This window comes from Microtus pennsylvanicus, chromosome 13 (assembly GCF_037038515.1).
Source record: "Microtus pennsylvanicus isolate mMicPen1 chromosome 13, mMicPen1.hap1, whole genome shotgun sequence".
Classification (NCBI taxonomy): Eukaryota; Metazoa; Chordata; class Mammalia; order Rodentia; family Cricetidae; genus Microtus; species Microtus pennsylvanicus.
Genome location: NC_134591.1, coordinates 45,819,224 through 45,841,050, shown reverse-complemented (window position 1 = coordinate 45,841,050; position 21,827 = coordinate 45,819,224). Strand labels below are relative to the sequence as shown.

The 21,827-nt window shown below is 38.2% G+C and overlaps 1 protein-coding gene across 2 annotated transcripts in view; it reads right to left on the bottom strand.

Moving 5' to 3' along the window:
• The window catches only part of Faf1 (Fas associated factor 1), a 294,143-nt gene that overhangs the window by 19,973 nt on the left and 252,343 nt on the right, over positions 1 to 21,827 (bottom strand). The window contains exons 16-18 of one of the 2 annotated variants that reach the window (XM_075945095.1): positions 12,751 to 12,861; positions 11,129 to 11,206; positions 2,949 to 3,164 (exon numbers count right to left, since the gene is read on the bottom strand). In XM_075945095.1, coding sequence (XP_075801210.1) covers positions 2,949 to 3,164; positions 11,129 to 11,206; positions 12,751 to 12,861 — 405 coding nt within the window. The remainder of the gene's footprint in view (positions 1 to 2,948; positions 3,165 to 11,128; positions 11,207 to 12,750; positions 12,862 to 21,827) is intronic. The other variant, XM_075945094.1, reaches the window with a different exon arrangement.

The following is a 21,827-nucleotide window of genomic DNA, read 5'->3' as shown; positions in this document are numbered from 1 at the left end:
GCTTTCCCTGAATCCCAGTCTAACTGAGTCAGGAAAAGGGATGTGCTCTCTGCTTTAACACCGACAAAAAGTAACACAGTCAAGCATTTTCCACACTCTCTCTCCTGATTATCCTGTTTCCTCATTTCCAATTTATGGAACCCACAGTCCTGTTACTGCTCAGTGGATTCTCACATTCTATTTTGTAGAGTGGAGGCTACTCTGATTTATTAATCACAAACAAAAACTATTTAAATTTATATGGAAACTTGTTGTAGTTTTGAGAAAGCAAGCAGTGGGCAGTGATAATGCACACCTTTAATCACAGCTCCCGGGAGGCAGAGACAGGTGGATCTGTGAGTTCAGGGGCAGCCTCATCTAAAGAGAGAGAGAGAGAGAGAGAGAGAGAGAGAGAGAGAGAGACAGAGAGAGAGACAGAGAGAGAGACAGAGAGACAGAGAGAGAGACAGAGAGACAGAGACAGAGACAGAGACAGAGAGAGAGAGAGAGAGAGAGAGAGAGAGAGAGAGAGAGAGAGATAGAACAAGTTGGACAGAGGTGCTGGAGTTTGCTTGCAATCTCCCAGTCTTTTCCTAGAACCTTCTAGTCACTGTAAAGATAGAAACAAACCTACCATTTGTAGGTAGAATTCTTCCAAGTAATGTGATTAAGAGCTGACAATAGAAGAAGGCAAGAGATGTGGGATAAAGTAACAAGAAAGAATAGAAAGAATAGAAGGAAAGGGAAGGAGATGCCAGATGTAAACTAGGAACTGAAAGGTGAGAGCGGGAAAGGAAGAAAGTGAGGGCATAGGAAGTGGCAGAGGAAAGGAAGGGAGAGTGACACTGATAACCTTACACCAAGCAGCATGAGTGACAGGGTTTTCTAGCAAAGACCTGCATCTGGGCCACTACAGATTCAGATGGGAACTAGGCTCAGTGCCATTACTCACCTTTTAGGACTCATATTCACAGGGCAAATGGGACAGTGAAGTCTGCGGCACTGACTCAAGCTCTGGAAGGAAATATTTCCTTTTTCCTAGTGACTTTCACTAACAAAAACGCAAACAGAACCCACTCTGAAACCATTTTGACAACCGGCTGTACTGGGGAAGGCCTGATGCCTGCTGCTACTTTGGTTATCCCACAGTGCTCAGTTCAGAAGTATAATAGCCGGCAGACATTCAGCAAATACTTGGACAGCTGGGAAATCTTAATATGAAGTAATGTTTTCATTGTGGGGGGAGACAAGGGCGCAGAAGGGCATTTAATAGATCCTCTGGTGAGAAATCAGCCTCTGCTTTGTGGAGAAAGGGCTCAAGACACAATAAGACTCCTATAGTTAAGTCTCACATTATTTGTTATTAAAGAGGCAAGGACTTAAGATGTGCTTTTTAACAGTCTTTAGTTTGGCTGTAATTTAAGATGACTTTTACAAATTAGATTCTAATCCTTGCAGACACAGATGGCTATTACAGAGCAGCTTTGTAAAAACACTAGTCATTCGACTTGAAAGAGCATTCAGAGAGGGATGAAGTGCCATTAACTCTCAGATCATCTATGACTCTAGGCGGCCTAGGGTCCTGGGCTTTCTGGGTTTAGGATTGGAATCTGGGTGGGCCTAGGGCATCTGTTCTGAATTGGAATAGCCTTTGTCACTAAGGAACAGGAGACTTAGGAGAGTCTGAGGCTACCTATATTTGACAACAGTTACTGAAGTTCACAGATGAGGCACTGTGGTAAGAACTGTAGCTGTGAGGGATGTGGATGGGATATGACTGTCTCTAGTCATTATCAAACAACAAGGCAAGTGCTATCGAGGAAAGAGTGCACAAGCTGTAATGATACATAGCTTGCAATGAAAGGGAGGGCTCCACAGAGCTCGGCATTAAAACGTGAGTTCAAACAGGAGACGTTAAGAGTATATGAAGCACAGCAGCACAAGGGTGTCCGTGCCTTTATTGAATAGTGAGCAATCTCCCATCTCCTGCTGATGGAAGTAAGGTTGGAACTAAAGTAAGGGACTAGACTGTTAAGAATTTTTAACTTCTCCAAGGGGCCTACATTATAATAGGGTAGTTTACTTTAGCGTCGAGTTCAGTTTATTTTATTGTACTGTTGAAGAGGACCATTTAGTTAGTATCTAGCTGGGCTTACACCTCTAAAAATGCAGTTACCTTTTCTGTTAGCATTCATAGTACATTGCTAGTATATATTTATCTTAATTCAATCACACTGCTAAAAGTATGCACCTCTATATATTTCCATAAAATCCAGTAGCTTTACTTTGTCTATAGTTTCAATATTTTTAAGTTGTTTAGATATTATTTTTCACAATCTAAAAATCTGATATTAATTTATATTGTTAAATAATATGGTATATAGGAAAGGAATAAATACACAGTTTGTCAGTTCCCTCAATGGAGACGATAGACAACATCTTCTGTTCATAACCACTTAATCATCAGTGAACCTAATTAATTACTTTGCCCAGAATAAAATAATATTATTAAGTATCTTGCTATAATACAGACGTACTATGACTACAGATGACAGTCCTCAAGGCTGGTAAGACGATCAAATAATAGAGTAATCTTTGCTTAACATAATGCATTCTTAGTGAACCTGTACTTGTGTTGATCCTGTTCTAATAATGAATCTATTAAGCACAATTCATAGTCATACCCTGAGATATATAAATGAGACTTTAGGATAGCCTGTTAGGATAAGTATACACTTAAAAAGCAACAGAAGAAAGATCTAGCATCTTTTTTTTTTTTTAAATATAGGTCTCTAGATACATTTGCTGGCCTAGGAAACCCACGCTCCACAGGCTGAGGAGGGAACTGTACAGAACCAAGAAAGACTTTGGGTATTTTACAGTAAGTAGCCTTTATCATTTGGCTTTTCACAGCCTCCTTCTGGCCCCCATGAGCTGAAAGCACTCTTTGAGATAGGAAGGGAACTTACATCTCTCCTAGGAAAGGTGCTCAGTAGCTTGAATTCGTCCCATGGAAATCCTTTGGAAGCCACGAAATCAAAGACAATCTGGAGCTTACTGCTGGCCAGGAAACGCCGCTCCAGGAACTCGCCACTGGGGGTTCGGATTCGCAACTTGCTAACAGGCTCAGCATTTTCTTCCTTTGGCTCTGGAGGCAGGGCTTGTTCTAAGGAGAGTCGGATGGCCTAAGTAGATTAAAAATTGAGTGTTAAAACAGGGCATAGATAGAATTATGGAGAGTGGGTGAGGGAGAAAGTAGAAAAAAATAAAACTGAAAACTAATTATGATATGTGAGTGCTTAAATCAATTTATTAAAACATTTCAACTTTTTAAAAACAAGACTTATATATTTATTTTGTATGTTATGCATGTATACGTGGGTGCCTGAGTACCACTGTATGTATGTGGATACCAAACAACAACTTGCAGGAACTGGTCCTCTCCCTTCAGTATGTAGGTTCTGGGGGATTGAGCTCAGGTTATAAAGTTTGGTGGCATGCACCTTTACCTGCTGAGCCATCTGGCCTGCCCTTATTTAAATTGTTTTTAAGTGTATACTTCAGTGGCATTAAGTACATTCACAATCTTATGTAGCTAGTACTATTTTCAAGAACTTCTTCACCCTAGATAATCTCTATTAATTTTATGCATGTCTTTAGAAAAGCATGCATTTTATTTTATTTACAATATGTGAACAGGTGTTATTAATATATTAAGCTTTATATTTTTGTTTAGCAATGTATGTGAAACTGCTTATGTATTTTATTAAAGTAGCATACATAAGCAAAACTGCCTAAGCATTGTGTGTAACTTGGTAAATATTTAGAGCACTGATATAGCTATAAAACTTGCACCGATCAAGTATCTTAGAACTATGTCCTTTTCCCACATGCTCCTGGTCTTCAAAGGCTGTCACTATCCTGACTTCCAAGACCTAATTTTAAAAACCATTATTCTGAGCAAATGAGATGACTCAATAAGGAAAGGCACTTGCTGCCCAAGTTTGATGACCTGAGTTCGATCCCTGGAACCTACATGGTGGAAGGAAAGCACTGACTTCTGTGTGTTGTCCTTTGACTTCCACATGTGCCACCTAACAAAAGAAATACATTAAAAAGGCTATAACATCATCAGGAATGCAGGCTTCCAACTATGACAGACAGAGAAAAAAATATAAGTAATAGCCCTTCTGACTACACATATAAGAAAAATCGTCAGGGCCAAGAGTATCATAGCTTAGTGGTCGAGCACCTGCCTACCATGCACACTGACTGAGTTTGATTCCCAAAGTTACATTTTCCTTACAAAGTCCTTGTATAAAACACAGTTGTATTTAAAGATGCTTAGTGCTGCTACCTAGCCAGCACTTAGCTGGTAACAAGTGTCTCAGGTTGAACCTAACACTGTGAACAATTAAGGACAGTTGCTACTACTGATGTTACAATTATTCCTTTTACATCAAATCAGAACATAATTCAGTGTTTCCTGCTTTTCCTGCTTTCTCTTTACCCACCTGCCAGTTTGCTTTCTTTTGACATTTCCTGTGAGGCAACAGATGTTACATTACTGTCTGAACTCAGGGATTATAATAGAAGAACAGACAACAGTAGCCCATTAGTTTAGTCATTGAGCAGACTGTATCTGCTCTTCAATATAAGCAGTCTCCATGGCTTTTCTGCACAATGAAAGCAAACCTCAGATATCCCACACTAGTGGACCAATGTGGAAAACAATGAAGAAATAATAGATAAGTTCACTACTGCCCTGCTTCTAAATAACCAACAGTTTCATTGGCAAAAAGAACAAAAATACAGCAGTAGCCCAGTCTCAAATATACTAAATCCAAAGGACTTGTGTAAGCAAACACTGTTTTAAAACAATGACATAAAGGACACCTAAACTCAAACAGTCATTGTAAACAGCACTGTTGAACTTCATTTAGTTTGCTCAATAAATATAGGGGTTTTCTTTATTTGCATTATTTTAGGTTTCTGATAAAATAAAGCTGGTTTAAGAAATATGAACTATTCTTAAGAACAGTTAAAAATATCTTTTTACTTAAAGCATTTATATCTGAACAATGAGAAATGGAGACATTTTATGAATTAAAATTAGGCACTGAAAACAGACATAAAAATCACAATTTCATGGGTAGTGGTGCACACAGTTGATCCCAGCACTTGCAAGGCAGAGACAGGCAAATCTCTGTGAGTTTGAGGCCAGTCTGGTCTACAGAGTGAGCTTCAGGACAGCCAGTGCTAGACAGAGAAACCCTGTCTCTAAAGACCAAAAATATTTTTTTTTTTAAAAAAAAAGGAAACAAAATATATTCTTTCACCAAACCTTTTTAACCATACTCAAAGACTGGCTTAATACATTTGCATACACACATGCAAAAAATATATGTACATTATATTTTAGCCTTTTATTAGTAAGTATGTAGCAAATAATAATTTGCAATGTTAAACAGTCTAAAGCTAACATTAATTCCATGAATTCTTGCTGAGTATTTTCCTATGTTAGGCACTGTTTTAGATGACTGAAAAAGAGCAAAGGAAAAAAAAAAGCACAAAAAAATTCTGCTTAAATGGAGCTTCATCTTTCAGTAGGGTGAAGACAAACACCAAGGCAAGAAAACATGTGCCTATTAATCACACAATTGATGGGGGGAGAGTCTTCTGTTTTGTGTTAATTTCATTGGTTAAGTAATAAAGAAACTGCTTGGCCTCATAGGTTAAAACATAGGTGGGAGGAGTAAACAGAACAGAAGGCTGGGAGAAAGAAGCTGAGTCAAGGAGTCGCCATGATTCTCCCACTCCAGGCAGACGCAGGTTAAGATCATTCCTGGTAAGCCAGATCGTGGGCTAAACAGATTATTAGAAATGGGCTAGTCCAGGTGCGAGAGTTAGCCGAGAAAAGGCTAAATATAATGGGCCAAGCGATGTTTAAAAGAATACAGTTTCCGTGTAATTATTTCGGGGCATAAGCTAGAGCTAGCCATGTGGGCGGCCGGGTGCCGGGGACGCAGCCCCGCCGCTCTTACTACTACACACAATACATTAATTACACAGAGAGGGGGAATGCTGGAACAATGGAGGAAGGCCACAGTTTACAACACTGTAAGCCACAGTAAGAAAAAGCCTAACAAGAGTGGAAGCCACATCAGCAATTGGGTCAAAAATATTACAGGTAGGAGGCACAGTGAACAAACATCAAGGCTCTGGGACTGGTATGCTAAAGAACAGTACAACAGCAATGTGACTGGAACAGAATGCAGAAGGGTAGAGGGAAACAAATGTACATTTTGAATATATTCAGCTTGAGAAAGCTTGGGCATATGTGTGGTACTGGGTACTTAACCCAGGGCTTTGTATTTGTGAGGGAAACACCTTACTGTTTATCGATATCCCCAATGCACAGAATTTTAATTCTAATAAAGTCCTAGTTAGTCTTCTGTACACAGAAGCCCTGTCCCACTTGGTCCCACAGCCATTTAGTCCCAAAGGAACACACAGAGGCTTATATTAATTATAAACTGTTTGGCCTATTAGCTCAGGCTTATTATTAACTAGCTCTTACAACTTAAATTAACGTGTAATTCTTATCTAAGTTTAGTCACATGGTTTGTTAGTTTTTAATCAGTGAGGCATTCTCATCTTGTTCCCTCTGCAACTGACTGGTGACTGCATCTCTGCCTTTCCCCTTCTCAGAATTCTCCTAGTCTGATCACCCTGCCTATACTTCCTACCTGGCTACTGGCCAATCAGTGTTTTATTAAACCAATACAAGTGACATATTTTTACAGTGTACAAAAGCATTATCCCATGGCAGTTTTCTTAAAATAAAAAAGGTTATATTTTACGTCTGTGTTTAGGTATGAGCATATGAGTGGAGCTGCCCACAGAGGCCAGAAGGGCATCGGACCCTCTGTAAGCCAGACTTACAGGTACTTGAGAACTGCCTACCATGGGATCTGGGAACTGAGCCCAGGTCCTCTGAACAATAGACTGTACTCTTAACCACTGAGTCATCTCTCCAGCCCTGAGACTTATTATTTTATGGATCATGACTTTGGTGTCAGAGCTACCTAACCTAAGGTCTTGAAGACCTTTTCTCCTGTGTTTTATAAAGTCTTGAATTCTGACAGCATGCCCTCCAATTTTGTTCTTTTTTTCATCAGTTTTGACGATTCCAGTTCTATTTCTTCTTCATATACACTTCAGGAACAGTCTGTCAGTTTCTAGGCAAAATTCTACAGAGAAACAACTGAGATCAAGGTAAGATGTTAGCTCTTATATAGAGTGTGAAGTTAAGAAGCACAACACAATGATTATTTTTTTTAAAGGATTCATTAAGATTGTGGAAGGTAAAAATAGAAGCATGGACTCAAGTTAGGTGGTCGTTGGTTAAGTTTGGTAGTAGCAGTCAGTGGAGAAACATTTGAATTTGGGAAGTATTTTTAAAGTAGGTCAAAACATATAACTATTAATATGAATGTGAAAGAAGTCACGCAAGATACCAAGGTTTGTGCTCAAAATACTGAAAGATTTTCCATTTACTAAGCAAGGCCAGAAAGAACAGAAGGCAGGTTTGGGTGGGAAGTGTGAGATCAGTTTTAAGATTTTAGACAGACGAAGTTTGTGATATTTATTAGCAATGCAAGTGGAGACGATGGGGTGGCAATAAAAGTCTCAAGTGAACTTGTCAAGGCTTCTAATATAATTTCTGGTTTTTTTGCCTTTAACATTATTTAATGTTTTCTACTACAGGAGACATCAAAGCTTTAAAGAAAACAATTTTGGGTAGTCGGGAAAAAGTATAATTTGAAAAAAACTAATAAAACTCAATTTTGTCAAATTCTTTTTCATCATCAATTCTTCAAAATGTGGCCCTTTAAGCATAAGTTCCAAAAGTGAACTGTTGTCTATGTTTGTCTATGTAGTTAGTGTTCTTTAGTAAAATGTGCCTTCTCCATTTATTCACAATGAAAGCCTGCCCCTGGCCCGCCATCCAATCATTAACTCAATCAGAGTGTTACTCTGCTTCATATAAAGATGGATACCTGGCTACCCTGCCCCTCAGTGAAGTCTTTCTTGTGCCTTTTTACCTTTTGGACCCATCTCCTGCCTCCACACATTTTCAGTCCTCTTGCCTTAATAATTTTATAATATACACTATCTTTTCTTCTAGTTATTTATATTTGTTCATTTCTTGCACTAAATAATAAGCTCCTTGAGGGCTGGACTATATCTTACAAATATAACATAGTAAGTTATGTAAGTAATCATAGCAACCGATTTATAATTATAAATGACTTAAAATAATACTGATAAACTGGGCAGTGCCGGAACACACCTTTAATCCCAGCACTCGTAGGCAGAGGCTGGTGGATCTTTATGAGTTCGAGGCCAGTGTGGTCTACAGAGCTAGTTCCAGGACAGTCAGGGCTACACATGGAAATCCTGTCTTGAAAACAAAAACAAAACAAAACAGAAAAAAAAAACAAAAAAAAAATTGATAAACATCTGCTCAACAGATTAAAAACTTCAGGAGAATCTTTTTTCTACTTGCCAAAAACTTAATGGCAAGGAAAGATTTCCTGGATGACAATAGTTTATACATTCGACAGGCACTGTAAGACTCACCCCTAAAACTGTACTGCTAGAAATATGTGAAATACACTTTGGCTTTATGGCTTGAATTACAAGAAAACATCTGTCAGGTGATGTCACAATGACTTGCTATCATTGCTCTGGTGGACCACATGTTTGCCACACAGATTCCTCTTAGAGGACTAGAGGAATCACTACTCTAAGGCTCTGGGGTAGGAAAATCTATGGTATCCTTAGAGAAACTAGTTATATTACCTCATGTTAAACTCATGTCAAAGTGGGACTTTGAAATGATCATATCTTTCTTTGTTTTAGCTAAAGAGAAACATAGAAGAAACTGGCTCCCTTTGAGAAAATGAATAGACTCTGATTACATGTACTGGGTCCCCTCTTGAGTTTCTTGTCAACATGACCATATCACCTTTTGTTTATCTTCTTCCAGTTGTCCATAATTTTACATCTATCATTCTTTTTAAAATTCTTTGAATTTTAAGTATTTATACATGTCACTTAAAATTGATTTTAGACTGGGAGGGGAATCTGTTGTTGGGATGTACTGTATGAGAGAAAAATAATTTTTTTTTAAAAAAGGTTTCTGTTGTAATATTTGTTTTTTTTCTTTCAGAATACCCATTACTCTTTTTTATTATGGTCAAGGGCTGGATCAATATATCTTTATATATTTCACTAATTTCATTCTAACGGTTGCTTAGAGAAAAATGAGATCAACTACTCGGGAATTTTCTTGTGAATAAGGCGATTTTACTGTTCAAGTTTGTAAAGGGTCTTGAAATACCAGAGACAATAGAAATAACAAACTCCTCTTGTTTCTCAATGTAATAATATGGACTGTGATTTCTACTTAGAAGGCTGTCAGTGTTACTATGGAAAGTCAGGTGACCTAACTTCTGATCAAGACTGTATGTTCAACCTTTCCTTGATGAGTCATCTCAGCATTAGCATTCCTTGAACTAGTTTAAAGGGACAGTGGAGAATTCTCTGTATCTAAAGTCTAGCAAATTTCTAATATATGACTACTACAGACACACACAATGACACATGGCTTAGACTAGAATGGAGTATGTGGGAGGGCATGAGTTCCATAGTCACAAGGATCTAGATGAGAATCTCAGCTGTTTCTAGCTCTACAAATGACCCACTGAGCTTCATTTTTCTTACTTTTCTTTCATTTTCATTTCTCTTGTAAAGAGATATCTCTAACCTTCTGCCTTGCTCTCATGATTACTGAATAAGCACATCCAAAGCAGCTAGCAGAGTTGTACGGGACAGATGCAGTACAACGAGATCAGGGTTTGTGTAAGTAGCAGACACTCAGGAAGTATCAGAGCATGGATGATAATTAATTTTACACATCATTCAAGACCTGGCTCAAATACTACCTCTTCATATATTTTCTGATTATTAAAGCTATGAAAGACTTTTTTCTGTTAGTTATTCCTAAAATATTTTGCTTTTATTCATCCTATGCCACTTACTACATTCTTTTCCATGTTGATTTCCTCTTATTTGCAGACATGTAATATAGCCCTAAGATTTAATTTGTTGTTGTAGGTAGAAAACATTTTATTATCATTTGTTTCCCTTGCTGTGTTCTATAAATTCTTGTTGTTGTCATTGTTGTTATTTTTTAATTTGGGGGCAGAGTACTAGCTTGAAAAAAAAAGAAAAAAGAAAATAAAACAAGAAAAAGATAAGTAAGTAAAAATAGGCAGGCTATCTGCTGGCCACTAGCAGTGTAGACACGTCCAGAGTAAAACAAGGGTGAAATACGTGAACAAAAAAATTCTGGTACCTTTTACCAAGAATGATAAGTAACACAATTTCTCAGTTAGACCTGTAGGCTTTTCAGAACTTGTCAGATAACTTCTTCTTTTTAACAAGTCAATCACGTTATTGACCTCATGCCTAGAAAAGCATTCTAAGTCCCCTGCAGTGAAAGAATCACCTGATGCTGCTCCTTATTCCTACTGTTCTTAGACAGCCATCTATCACGTTTACTATTCTAGCAACGTAATTCTGCATTCTAAAGACAGTGGAGCAGAGCAGCCCAGACCCCACATGTGCACCGCTATCTACTGAGATTGTGAGGCACACAGTGAGTGAGCACAGACGTTCTCTATACTGATACAGACATAAACTCAAAAGGACAATATCAGTTGAACACATCTAGGGGCCTAATGCATTACAGAAGTAGCACTGTAATTGTCTAATGGGTAAAGTCTGGGGAAAGGAAAACAGTTGTTACATTCTCAGGGTAAGAAACTCTAAGAATGATAGGATGAGCCTAATTTAAGACAACAAATAGGGACAGAAAACAAAGATAAAAGAAAACCATGAATCTAATTGTACCCGATTAAGTTTTTTCTAAGAGTTCCATATACTAGAACTGAATAATTCTTTTAAAGACAGGCTAGGTCTCTCAAACAAAAACTGGCCCAGAAAAATGTGTTTTAAAAAAATACTAATAGCCTCACTATCAAATACAACAGAATTTTCTTCTGAAATCATGTTCTACCTCTCGTTCCTCTTCTTGCTCTTTGCGAATCTGCTCCAAACGAAACTGTTCTGCCATCTCTCTCTCATGAGCTTCTCTCTGTTGATATTTGGACAAGAACAAATATTAATAAACACTTAAACAAAAATAATAAAACAAAGGAATCAAGCTCATATAGGATTGTGATAAATGTTTGATAGTATTGAATTCCAGTATAAGGGTTGTTTTTTTTATTGTATTACATGTATTATTGGGTGGCTTCTACTCTGGGGGAAAAAAGGGAAAAGGGGGGAACAAGTTATATCTAAAGAGCTTATTCAACATAATGTTCACAGGAAGTGTGGTAACAGCAATATTTCTTTCTAGACTAAAAATGGAAATGGAAAACTGCAGAAAGAAGTTTTCTGATATGCTGGATTCTTGGTCAAACAACATAGTTGGCTCTGTGTAAGGAGGCATTTAAGAGCCTTCAGAGGCTAGGCATATATAGCCGAGTTGGCAGCATGCTTGCCTAGTATATATGAAGTTCTGGTTTGAACCCAGGCACCACAAAGCATGAACAGAGCATGGTGGCACATGTGTGGATCCAAGTACTCTGGAGGTGGCAGCAGAAGGATCAGAAGTTTAGGGTGGTTCTTGGCTATATAGCAAGTTAAAGATCAGTCAAAAAGACAGAGTCTGTCTCTAAAACCAAACAAAACCAAACCAAATCAAACCACCACTAACCCCACCCCCAAACATTTCTCTTGTCCCTAAATTTTGATCCTTTCTGCTTACACTCTGGCACAAATCTCAAGTTTTGGTCACAACAGTGTTTCGTTACACCCTCACACGCTCTGGACAAGAGCTTGCCCTTCTCCCTCCCCTCTGTAGTTCATCAGATCACCTAGAGGAAAGCTTTCCCAGCACATTCCTATGTGCTGGGTCTTCAAAAAAGCTGGAAAGATATTTTTCCCCCCACTGAACCTCCAGTTCACGAACACCCATAAATTCAGTGCTTCTTTGATGCCTTGTGGGGACTTGCCTAAGGGGAAAACAGGCCATGGTCTTGACTGAAGCCATTTTACCAAGTTATCAGTCTTTGTCTGAGGACACAAACAAGGCTTCTTCGTACCCAATATGGCAGCATGTGGCTCACGAAGCACAGACCAAGTCATTGTTTCCAAACCCAACAGCACAGTGGTCACTCACAGAACTCAACTGAACATCTGGGCAGGTGAGGGATGCAGCAGGAAGGGTGCCTGCCTCCACACCTAGCACCCTGAGTTAGATTCCTGGAACCTGCATGGTGGAAGGAGAAAACTGACTCCTTCAAGGCATCCTCTGACCTCCACAGACACAACATCGTCACCCAAACACGGTAGAAAGTAAATGTAAAAAGCGCTGTTGGGTTCTACCAAACACTAATTATAAAACAGATACTAGGCTCATTTTGTTATCATTTTTATTATTCTGACACAACTTATTTCGTCAAAATAAATGAGAATCATGGGTAGAATTATTTTCTGTTAACAAACCTAGCTTTCCCTAAAGAAAATTTAACATTTTTTAGGGTGTCAAATGATGGAGGGGGGGGCATTCAGACAACCAAAGACTATTTAGGACTCAGTCCTACATTCTAGTTGACACTGGACCAAACCTACCTTTGCCCTATCAGCTTCCAGGGAAAGGCGATAGGCCTCATCTTGCTCTCTCTTCACGTTCTCTCTGGCTTCACGTTCATCCTTAAATGAAAGGTTCAGGTAAAGTTTCATCTTTTTTTTTTTTTAAAAAAAAGAGAAAAAAGAAAAACGTCTTGTTTTATTTCTAAATGAACTCATTACAATTAAATAAGGAGCTTTTAAAGTATACAGATTAAACAAACAAGCAAGATAAGCAACCTAATACATAGCAAAATATGAGAATATCTGAATCCTAGCCCTGTTTATAAACTAACCATGTGACCTAAGCCACTGAACATCTCTAGAAATCTTCCATCTCCTCTATGGTAAATTGAAATACTATTTTTCTGATATGGCTATTGAGAGAATTAAATGCAGAAGCATATTAACTGTAGTAAAGCATGGAATGCTTAATTTATTTGCACAATTATGAGTTCCTCTACCCCTTTCTCCTGATTTGGAGATTTTTGCACTGGGACTAAGAACTGGGAGGAAATTTTTTAAAAAGGCTGAAAGCAAAATACTCTTGTTAACCTCATTTCACACAAGCCTAAAATTTTAGTTATTAAGACAAAATTTTTCTTCTTTTGATTATTTTTTTCTTTTTTTTTATTGAGAAAAGGAGAAAAAATAAAAACAAGTTTCCACCTCCTCCCAGCCTCCCATTTCCCTCCCCCTCCTCCCACCCTTCTCCCCCTCCTCCCACCCTTCTCCCCCTCCCCCCACTCCTTTCCTCCTCCCTCTCCAGTCCAAAGAGCAGTCAGGGTTTTCTGCCCTGTGGTAAGTCCTAGGTCCTCCCCCCTCCGTCCATATCTAGGAAGGTGAACATCCAAACTGGCTAGGCTCCTTACTATTAAAGCATGTAGCTAATAGAAGTTATCAGTGTCAAAATTATTTTACATTTTTTGCATGTGACGAAATTAATGTAGAATATTAAGTGAGATCACACAATCTCAAAAAAAAATAAACCACATGTTCTCTCTCACATGTAGAACCTAGCCAATAATGTACATACACATAGTACAGTAAAACATGGAAAAAGGGAACCAGAAAGGCTAAACCTAAGAGGCTGGCTGGTCAATGAGCTTACAGACCCCTCCTTCACTCTCCCAGCACTGGAGTTACACACTATACTGATGAGCCTGGCTTTTAATGAGTGCTGGGGATCTGAACTTAGGTCCTCATGGTTGTGTGGCACTTGCCTGACAGAACCATTTCCAGGTCCTCTTCTAGAATACCTTTAGTTTCTAAAGTGAGCATACACCATCCATCTACATTAACTCTTGATTTTAGATGAAATTAAAAATTATTTCACTAACATTTTTATTTGCACATCAGAATTTATATCCCTCAGAATGTCCAAAATACATGCATTTTATTATTATTATTAAAATTATTATTTTTTGAGATGGTTTCAGTGTATAGCCTGCTTTTGCCTGGGATTAGAGATGTGTACTACCAGCCTTGGCTAAGTACTTCAACTTAACAAATAACTGCACCCACGAGTGTAAGTCTCTCTTTCAGTCACTCTTGCATTAAGATGAAACTACACAGCCATAAATATTTGCCTATTTCTGATTTGTTACAGAAATCTCAAAAGGCTTAATACTTTCTTTCCCTTTCTAATTCACTATACGTTTACTCGAGACAGAGTTTATCTCCAGCATTCTTTTAGGGGCTCACTCTAGTGCCTATGGCTTCTAATTCCAATATTTAGATAATTATAAAGCAAAAATAGACACAGGAATAAGTAAATAAAAACCATAAATAAAAATGGGCCTTAAAACCCACTAGAGCCATATTTAGCAGTATACTCTCTCTCTCTCTCTTTTTTTTTTTGGTTTTTAGAGACAGGGTTTCTCTGTGGCTTTGGAGCCTGTCCTGGAACTAGCTCTTGTAGACCAGGCTGGTCTCGAACTCACAGATATCCGCCTGCCTCTGCCTCCCAAGTGCTGGGATTAAAGGCGTGTGCCACCACCACCCAGCTAGCAGTACACTCTTAACTACACTTTCCTTTATATTTTCACTAACTCCAGCTGAGGTTCTTTTATCCCAGTCTACTAAAAGGTTTTATAGTTATTTGACCCACCCATCAAAGAATATTCTTGTTTCTGTCTACATGTTCCTTCAATGAACTGACTACTCAGTAAACACCTCTCCTTAACCCAGACACAAGTTTATGCAGAATGGGACTGAGATATTTTATCTACAGTTTCTCATCATAACTGAGGAGGGCAATGGGTGGGCCAGCATACTTGTGCACACGTCCTGGTGCTGCTGATGGCACGCTACATGAATGGGTAAATGTTTTCCTTTTCAGACATCAATTAAAGCATTGAACTCTTATGGATCCTGTGTGCCTGTGGATAAATATTTTCAAAATTATCTATCTCTAGAATGAAATCAACAAGTTATAAAAGAATAATCATGCCCCTTTCTATATCTATGGAAATATGTGATATGAAAATATTTAGAATGCTTAAAATTTTAAATTGACCTTATTTTTCTGACCTCACCTCTTTGAAATTAGCTCCAATTTCAGAATATCCTGTTTTTCCTTTAAAGCACTAAGTTGCAATTATATATCACAGTTATTTATTTAATATATTATCCTCATAATACTAAGCACCACAAAGTAGAGAGCTTGTCTATATTATATGCTGCTATATTTTACATGCTGCTGATACTTTCTGAAAGGTGTTTAGTAAGTATAGACCAAATAAATCTATGCAACGGTTTGTGTGTGTATGTGTGTGCACATGTGTACTTTGTGTGTGTGTATGCACATGTAGAGGCCAAAAGTTGATGGGAAGTGTCTTTCATTATTGTGCTAAACCTTAGTGTTTTGTTTCTCTTTATTTACTCTTCTCTCATGCACTGCATCCTGTCTTCAGGTTCCTCTCCCCTACTCTTTCCATCTCCCTCTGCTCCTGTTTCCCTTCAGAAAAGAGCAGGCCTCCCAGGGATATCAACCAAATAAGACATAACAAGATGCAACAAGACTAGGCACAAACCCTCATATTAAAGCTGGATGAAGCAACCCAGTAGGAGGAAAAAAGTTCCAAGAACAGGAAAAAGAGTCAGAGACACCCCCACTCCCACTGTTAGGAGTCCCAGAAAACCCTCAAGCTAAACAACTATAACATATCGGCAGAGGACCTAGGGCAGACCCATACAGGGTCTGTGATTGCTGCTTCAGTTTCTGTGAGTCCCAAAGAGCCCTGCTTAGTTGATTCTGTGGGCCGTGTTGCCTGGTGTTCACAATTAGTTTTGAAGAGAAAGTATGTCAAAATCTGGGTTCACTGATTTGGCTAGGCTCGCTGGCCAGAAGCCCTTAGGAACTACCCGCTTCTCATAGTCCTAGGGTTATAGGTATGCACTGCTAGGACTGGATTTCTATATGGGCGCTGGAAATCTATCTAACTTGAAATCCGTGTGCACAGCAAATACTTTATCTACAGAGTTATATCTCCACTCCACTCCTCCCTTCCCCCCCCCCCCACTTTCTTTTACATGTTCTATGTAGCTCTGGCTAGCCTGGATATAGACCAGGCTAGCTAGCCTCAAACTCATAGAGATATGTCTGGATATGCCTGCTTCTGCTTTCTAAATGCTGGTATCAAGGGCATGAGCCAGCATGCTTGGATTTTTAATTTTTTGTTTTTATTTTGGTATTGGCTTCATGCAGCCCAGGCTGGCCTTGAACAACTGATTTTATTGCCTCCACCATTTGAATGCTAAGATTACAGGAATGTGCCACCAGGCTTGGATTTTTTTTTCATTTATTTATTTATTAGATTAGACCTAGGGCTTTGCACATGCTAAGCACGGGATCTACAACTGAGCTACATTTGCAGCTCCAAGTATACGCTGGATAAACAATCATCTTTTTAGGCACAAAGCATCAATTGTTTGCAGTGAAAATAGGAAAAAGGGTATAGCTCTTCTGCAAAGCAACCTGGTCAATGTAGTCAACTGGTTGGACAGGACTGACTTGTTATGATAATATGTACATTCTACAAAGGGACATGCTGTATCAACTGGAAGCCATTTAAGTACAACTACAGTTCACAATACACGTACTCTAAGCAAACAGTTCTGTTCTAAAACAGACTTGGAAATACAAAAGACCATTAAATACACATCTGTTGGAGAGGACTTCCTAAACCAGCTACTCACCATCTTCTCTGCTCTGTTTTTCTCTTTTCTTTTTGTCACAAATATTCATTAAGTATCAATTTTACATTTGACAATAGCACTGGGGATACAAAGAAGGCCAGATAATTCATACGTGATATCATCGTCATTTTGTTAAAAAATGTACTGATCAGGGTTAGGTTACTCTCCTCTTCCTTAAATGTTGCTTTCTGTTCCATCAGCTCTATTGCTCAAAATCCCACCTGTTTTTCATATATTTTTATAAACACAGGAGGACCAATATGGCCAAAGGAGCCACTTTAGAGACAGGGAATGAGGACAGATAAAGTGTTATGGGCCTCTCTAACAAAGCTACTGGCAGAGTTAGATGGGAACCCAGGACTCCTGAATGTGTCACAGTCTTTTCCTTGCTTATACCCCTCCTGACCATCATGGCAGAGCGACTGCTTGAAGGCATGTGGTTTGGAATGAAATTTCACAAATTTATTATGGTCTTCCATGTGTTTATGATTATTTGTATATGGCTATATTTGTTCTTATCTTTTCTCTAGATTTTATACCTACTTCTCCAACTGTTATATTCAAAGTTATCTCCAATTTGGGGGGTTAGAGGTAATAGGTACCCCTTGACACACACATATTATACTATATTGTTACAGTTAAAAAATATCCCAGGGGTTGGGGTTAAACTTAATCTACAAATCTAGTTTATAACCTGAAGCACTCTTGGCACTACTCCTGTGGCCTACAAATATGTCCTGGTAGAGTGAAATCTAGGCTAGCCTGGGTTACACAGTGAGACCTTGCCTCAAGAATATGAAAAAAGACATCAGACAGACAGACAGATATGAAAGACTTATAAGAATTAAAAATACTTCTGTGCATGAAAGGGATGCCATTAAGAGAAAGGACAATGTACAAATATAATTAATATTTACAAATCAAAAGAAAAAAAAGAGCAAAAGACTCAAATAGACATTTTTAAATAAGACCATAAATGTTCATTAAGCATGTATTCACAGCAGTATTCACAATAACCAGGAGGTAGAAATAACCAAAACATTCACCAACAAAAAAGGTGAACATACAAATGTAGTATACACATATGAACACACAAATGGACTATTATTCAGCCATAAAAAGATAAGATGCTACAATATAGATAAAACTTAAAGACACTATGATAGGATAACTACCATGTTTCTGTTTACATAGGTACTTAGAGCAGGAAACAGCATACAGACAATATAGGTGAGAGACTTCTGTAGGGAAACAGTGCTATTATCTTATTAGACTGGCCAGAAATGCTAGTTCAGTGGTGAATCAAGAGATCTGAACAGGCACCCTGCCCTCTTCCTGAGATTAGCAGAAAAGCCAGCCTTTCACTGTAAGAAGTCAGCTGTATTCCTGGACAGTCTCCATCTGCAGCAGAGAAGCTTCTTTAAAGAGGACTGATAAACTGCACTTATTTGTGGGTACAAGGATAAGTATTTAGGATGCAGTTAGGAAAGTAGCAGATTAGGTTTTCCTCTAAGACCCATGACCTCAATAGCCAGGAGAAGTTGGGTAGGTTTCCAGTACCAGACATGATTTCTCTATTTTTTGAGTAGTCTTTAAGTTCAATTAGAGAGCTGTTAGTTAACTGCTAAGGGATGTGTGCCACTATTACACTGGGGTATCTGGTCATGCTGATCACTGTGGTGGCTCACAGGCATCACAGCTGGGTGGCACTATTGATTGCTTCCCTTCCTTGGCAGCTTGTATAGCACCTTCTGGTACTACAAAAGCTAGTCCTCAGAGAGGAGCTTTCAGGTCACGTCCAGCTCACATCCTCCCAGTCCTGTTTCTGAAGTGTACACTATCTTTAGCAAGAGTCCTACCTTTAACCTCTGGGAGGCAACCAATGGCAACATCGACAATCTATGTTGTTTTGGGGGTCTCTTTGATTCCCCCCCCCAAAGACAACTGATCAAAAAAACAACTGATGGTAGGGTGCCCATACCCCAACAATACACAATTGCTGCACCTATAGCTCAAGGAACATAGAGGAAGAGAGGGTGGAAAGACGTAAGAGCACATCGCCAGGAAATCTGCTATGAAATTTTGTCTCTTTACAATGACAGGGAAGCTATACCATGATACCCCAACAATATGGTTGCCTAAACAGGACCTGAACAATGACAACACCAAATAGACATGCTATTGTGGACGGGGTATTCGCACAGGGCCCTATCCCTAGACAAAGAACTAATGACTGCTAAGAGAGGGATGAGCCCTCTAATTGGTTATCTAGAACGAAGCGGTCAGCCCTGAAGTCACGTACATAAGAAGCAACATTAAATGGACTCAGTAGGCTGTATTTATATATCTGCACACTTAATTAAATATGTAATAATAACACTTAGGGCTGGAGAGATGGTTCAGCAGTTAATAGTACTGACCTCTTTTCCAAATGACCTGGGTTTAATTCCCAGTACCTACATGGCTGTTCACAATTACCTGTAACTCCATTTCTAGGGAATCCTACACCTCCACACAGACAGACATGCAGGCAAAACACCAATGCACATAAAAAATAAAATGTAAAAAATTTAAAAAAGCAACAAGAAAAAGATACCAAAAATTTGAGAGGGAGCACAAGGTAGTAAATGGAAGGGGTGGTTAAAAAGGAGAAATGATGTAATTATATTTTAACTAATTTAAAAATATATTTATATCTATCATCTATCTATCTATATGTCAACTGTAGGTTGGTATCTATAGCTATTCTTTACTAGGCTTAGGACATTCTGCTCTAAATCTTATTATACTCAAAGTGTACTCAGTATCAGAAATAGATTAGCTGTTATCTGTATCCACTGGGAAGATCATAATGTGAACCACACTGGCTAAAATTTAATTCTTTGTTTAAAAGCCATCATTTTAACGATAACTTCTTTATCTATGTTTTCTAGCTCCCCACTTGAATTCTTTCACCATCTTTCCTATGTCAAAGGCAGATATGCCTGTCTTTCATCTTAATAAACTTCAGAGATCTGGCATTGGAGACACTGATTATAACGTATGACAAAAAAGAAATAAAAATTATCCATAATGGAAAGGAGAAGTAGAACCCCCTTTATTCAAAAGAAAACTAATAAGATGTGGAAAATTTATGATTTCTATCAAAATCAATAAGTGAGTTAGCAGGATGTAAGACAGGAAACAGCAATTGCATCTGTTTAAAGTTGTGTTACTTTACCTGCCTAAAACATCTGATTGGTCTAATAAAGAGCAGAACAGCCAATAGTTAGGCAGGAGAGAAAGGACAGCTGGGGCTGGAAGGCAGACAGAATAAATAGGAATTGAAATCCTGGAAAAAGATGAGCAAGGAGCTAGAAAAGGAGAAGAGGACACCAGGGGCAGCCAATCCAGCTATGCAGCCAGCTATGGAGTAAGAAGGAAAGATATATAGAATAAAAAAAGGTAAAAAGCCCAGAAGCAAAACGTAAAAAAGGGATATTTAATTTAGAAAAATCTGGCTAAAAACAAGCCAAATGAAGGCTGGGCATTCATAAGTAAGAATAAGTCTTCATGACTTTGAGAGCTGGGTGGCATGGCCCCAAAGAGAAAAAAGAAACAAAGAAAGAAAGAAGAAAGGAAGTATAGCAATAAAAACATAAAATACATGAAATACTTTAAAAAACACAGAAATGATCTATACACCAAGGGTAATAAGACACTAAAGAGCTAAGCAAATGGAAAGAAATCACTTTCATGGATTAGGGATAAAAATAATTGTTTTAGTGACAATTCTCTCTTAAAAGATCTATGGATTCAACATAAATCCAAGCAAAATACTCAAAGAAACTGGCAAGTTCATGAACAGGAACAAGAACAAAAACTTTGAGAAGAACAGCCAGAGGACTCCTGTGACTACTTCCAGTTTTGTCATGATGCTGGATTAAGGATATGACATCAGGATGAAGACAGAGAACAAAGGAAAAGGCAGGAAAAGGCAGAGTTCAGATACGGACCTATGTTCTATAAGTAAATGCTTTTCCACACTGGCACTATGAATATTGCATGAAAAAGGGTGATGCTCCAAAAATAGTGCTGGAACTACAAAATATCCATATACCAAGAATTTCAGTGCATATGCTTATCTACAAAACAATCAAACAGATCACAGACCTCAGTGTAAGATATGCATCAATACTACCACAGGAACATAGGAAAGCACAATGACCATGTGTTAGGAGACAATTAGACTTGATTCAAAAGCACAGATACATGAAAGAAAAAAATGTTTAAGTTGAATTTAAATAGAAAAATTAAAAACTTTTGTTCTCTTAAAGACAACCAAAACTTACTTTATAAAAGAGAATGAAAGACAAGCTACAGACAGGGAGAAAAATCTTTACACGTCATGTCAAATAAAGCACTTTGTACCTTAGATATGTAAAGGACGCTCAAAATAAAATAAGTAATGAAAACACCCAACTTTAAAAATGGGAAAGATCTTTAAACCTTTCACCAATTAAAGGCATATGTAAAACAAATGAGCCACATGAAAAGACTCTCCATCTCATTAGTAAACAGGAAATGCAAGCTAAAATCAGGAGACAGCACTACACAGTCATTTGTATGTCTAAAATGGAAAACATTATACTGAGTGCTAACAAGAATGTGGAGGTATTGACATTCCTGTACCCTGTTGGTGGGAATCCAAAATGGTCTACCTGCTCTGCAAAACATTTGGCAATTTCTGAAAATGTTCATCACACATATATCATATGACTCAAGGTTGCCAGCCCTAAGTACTTCTCCAAGACAAATGAGAGGTACCCATACATAAACATGCACACAAACTTTCATAGAAATTTTATTTTTGATAGTTCCCAAATAAGAACCCCTAAATT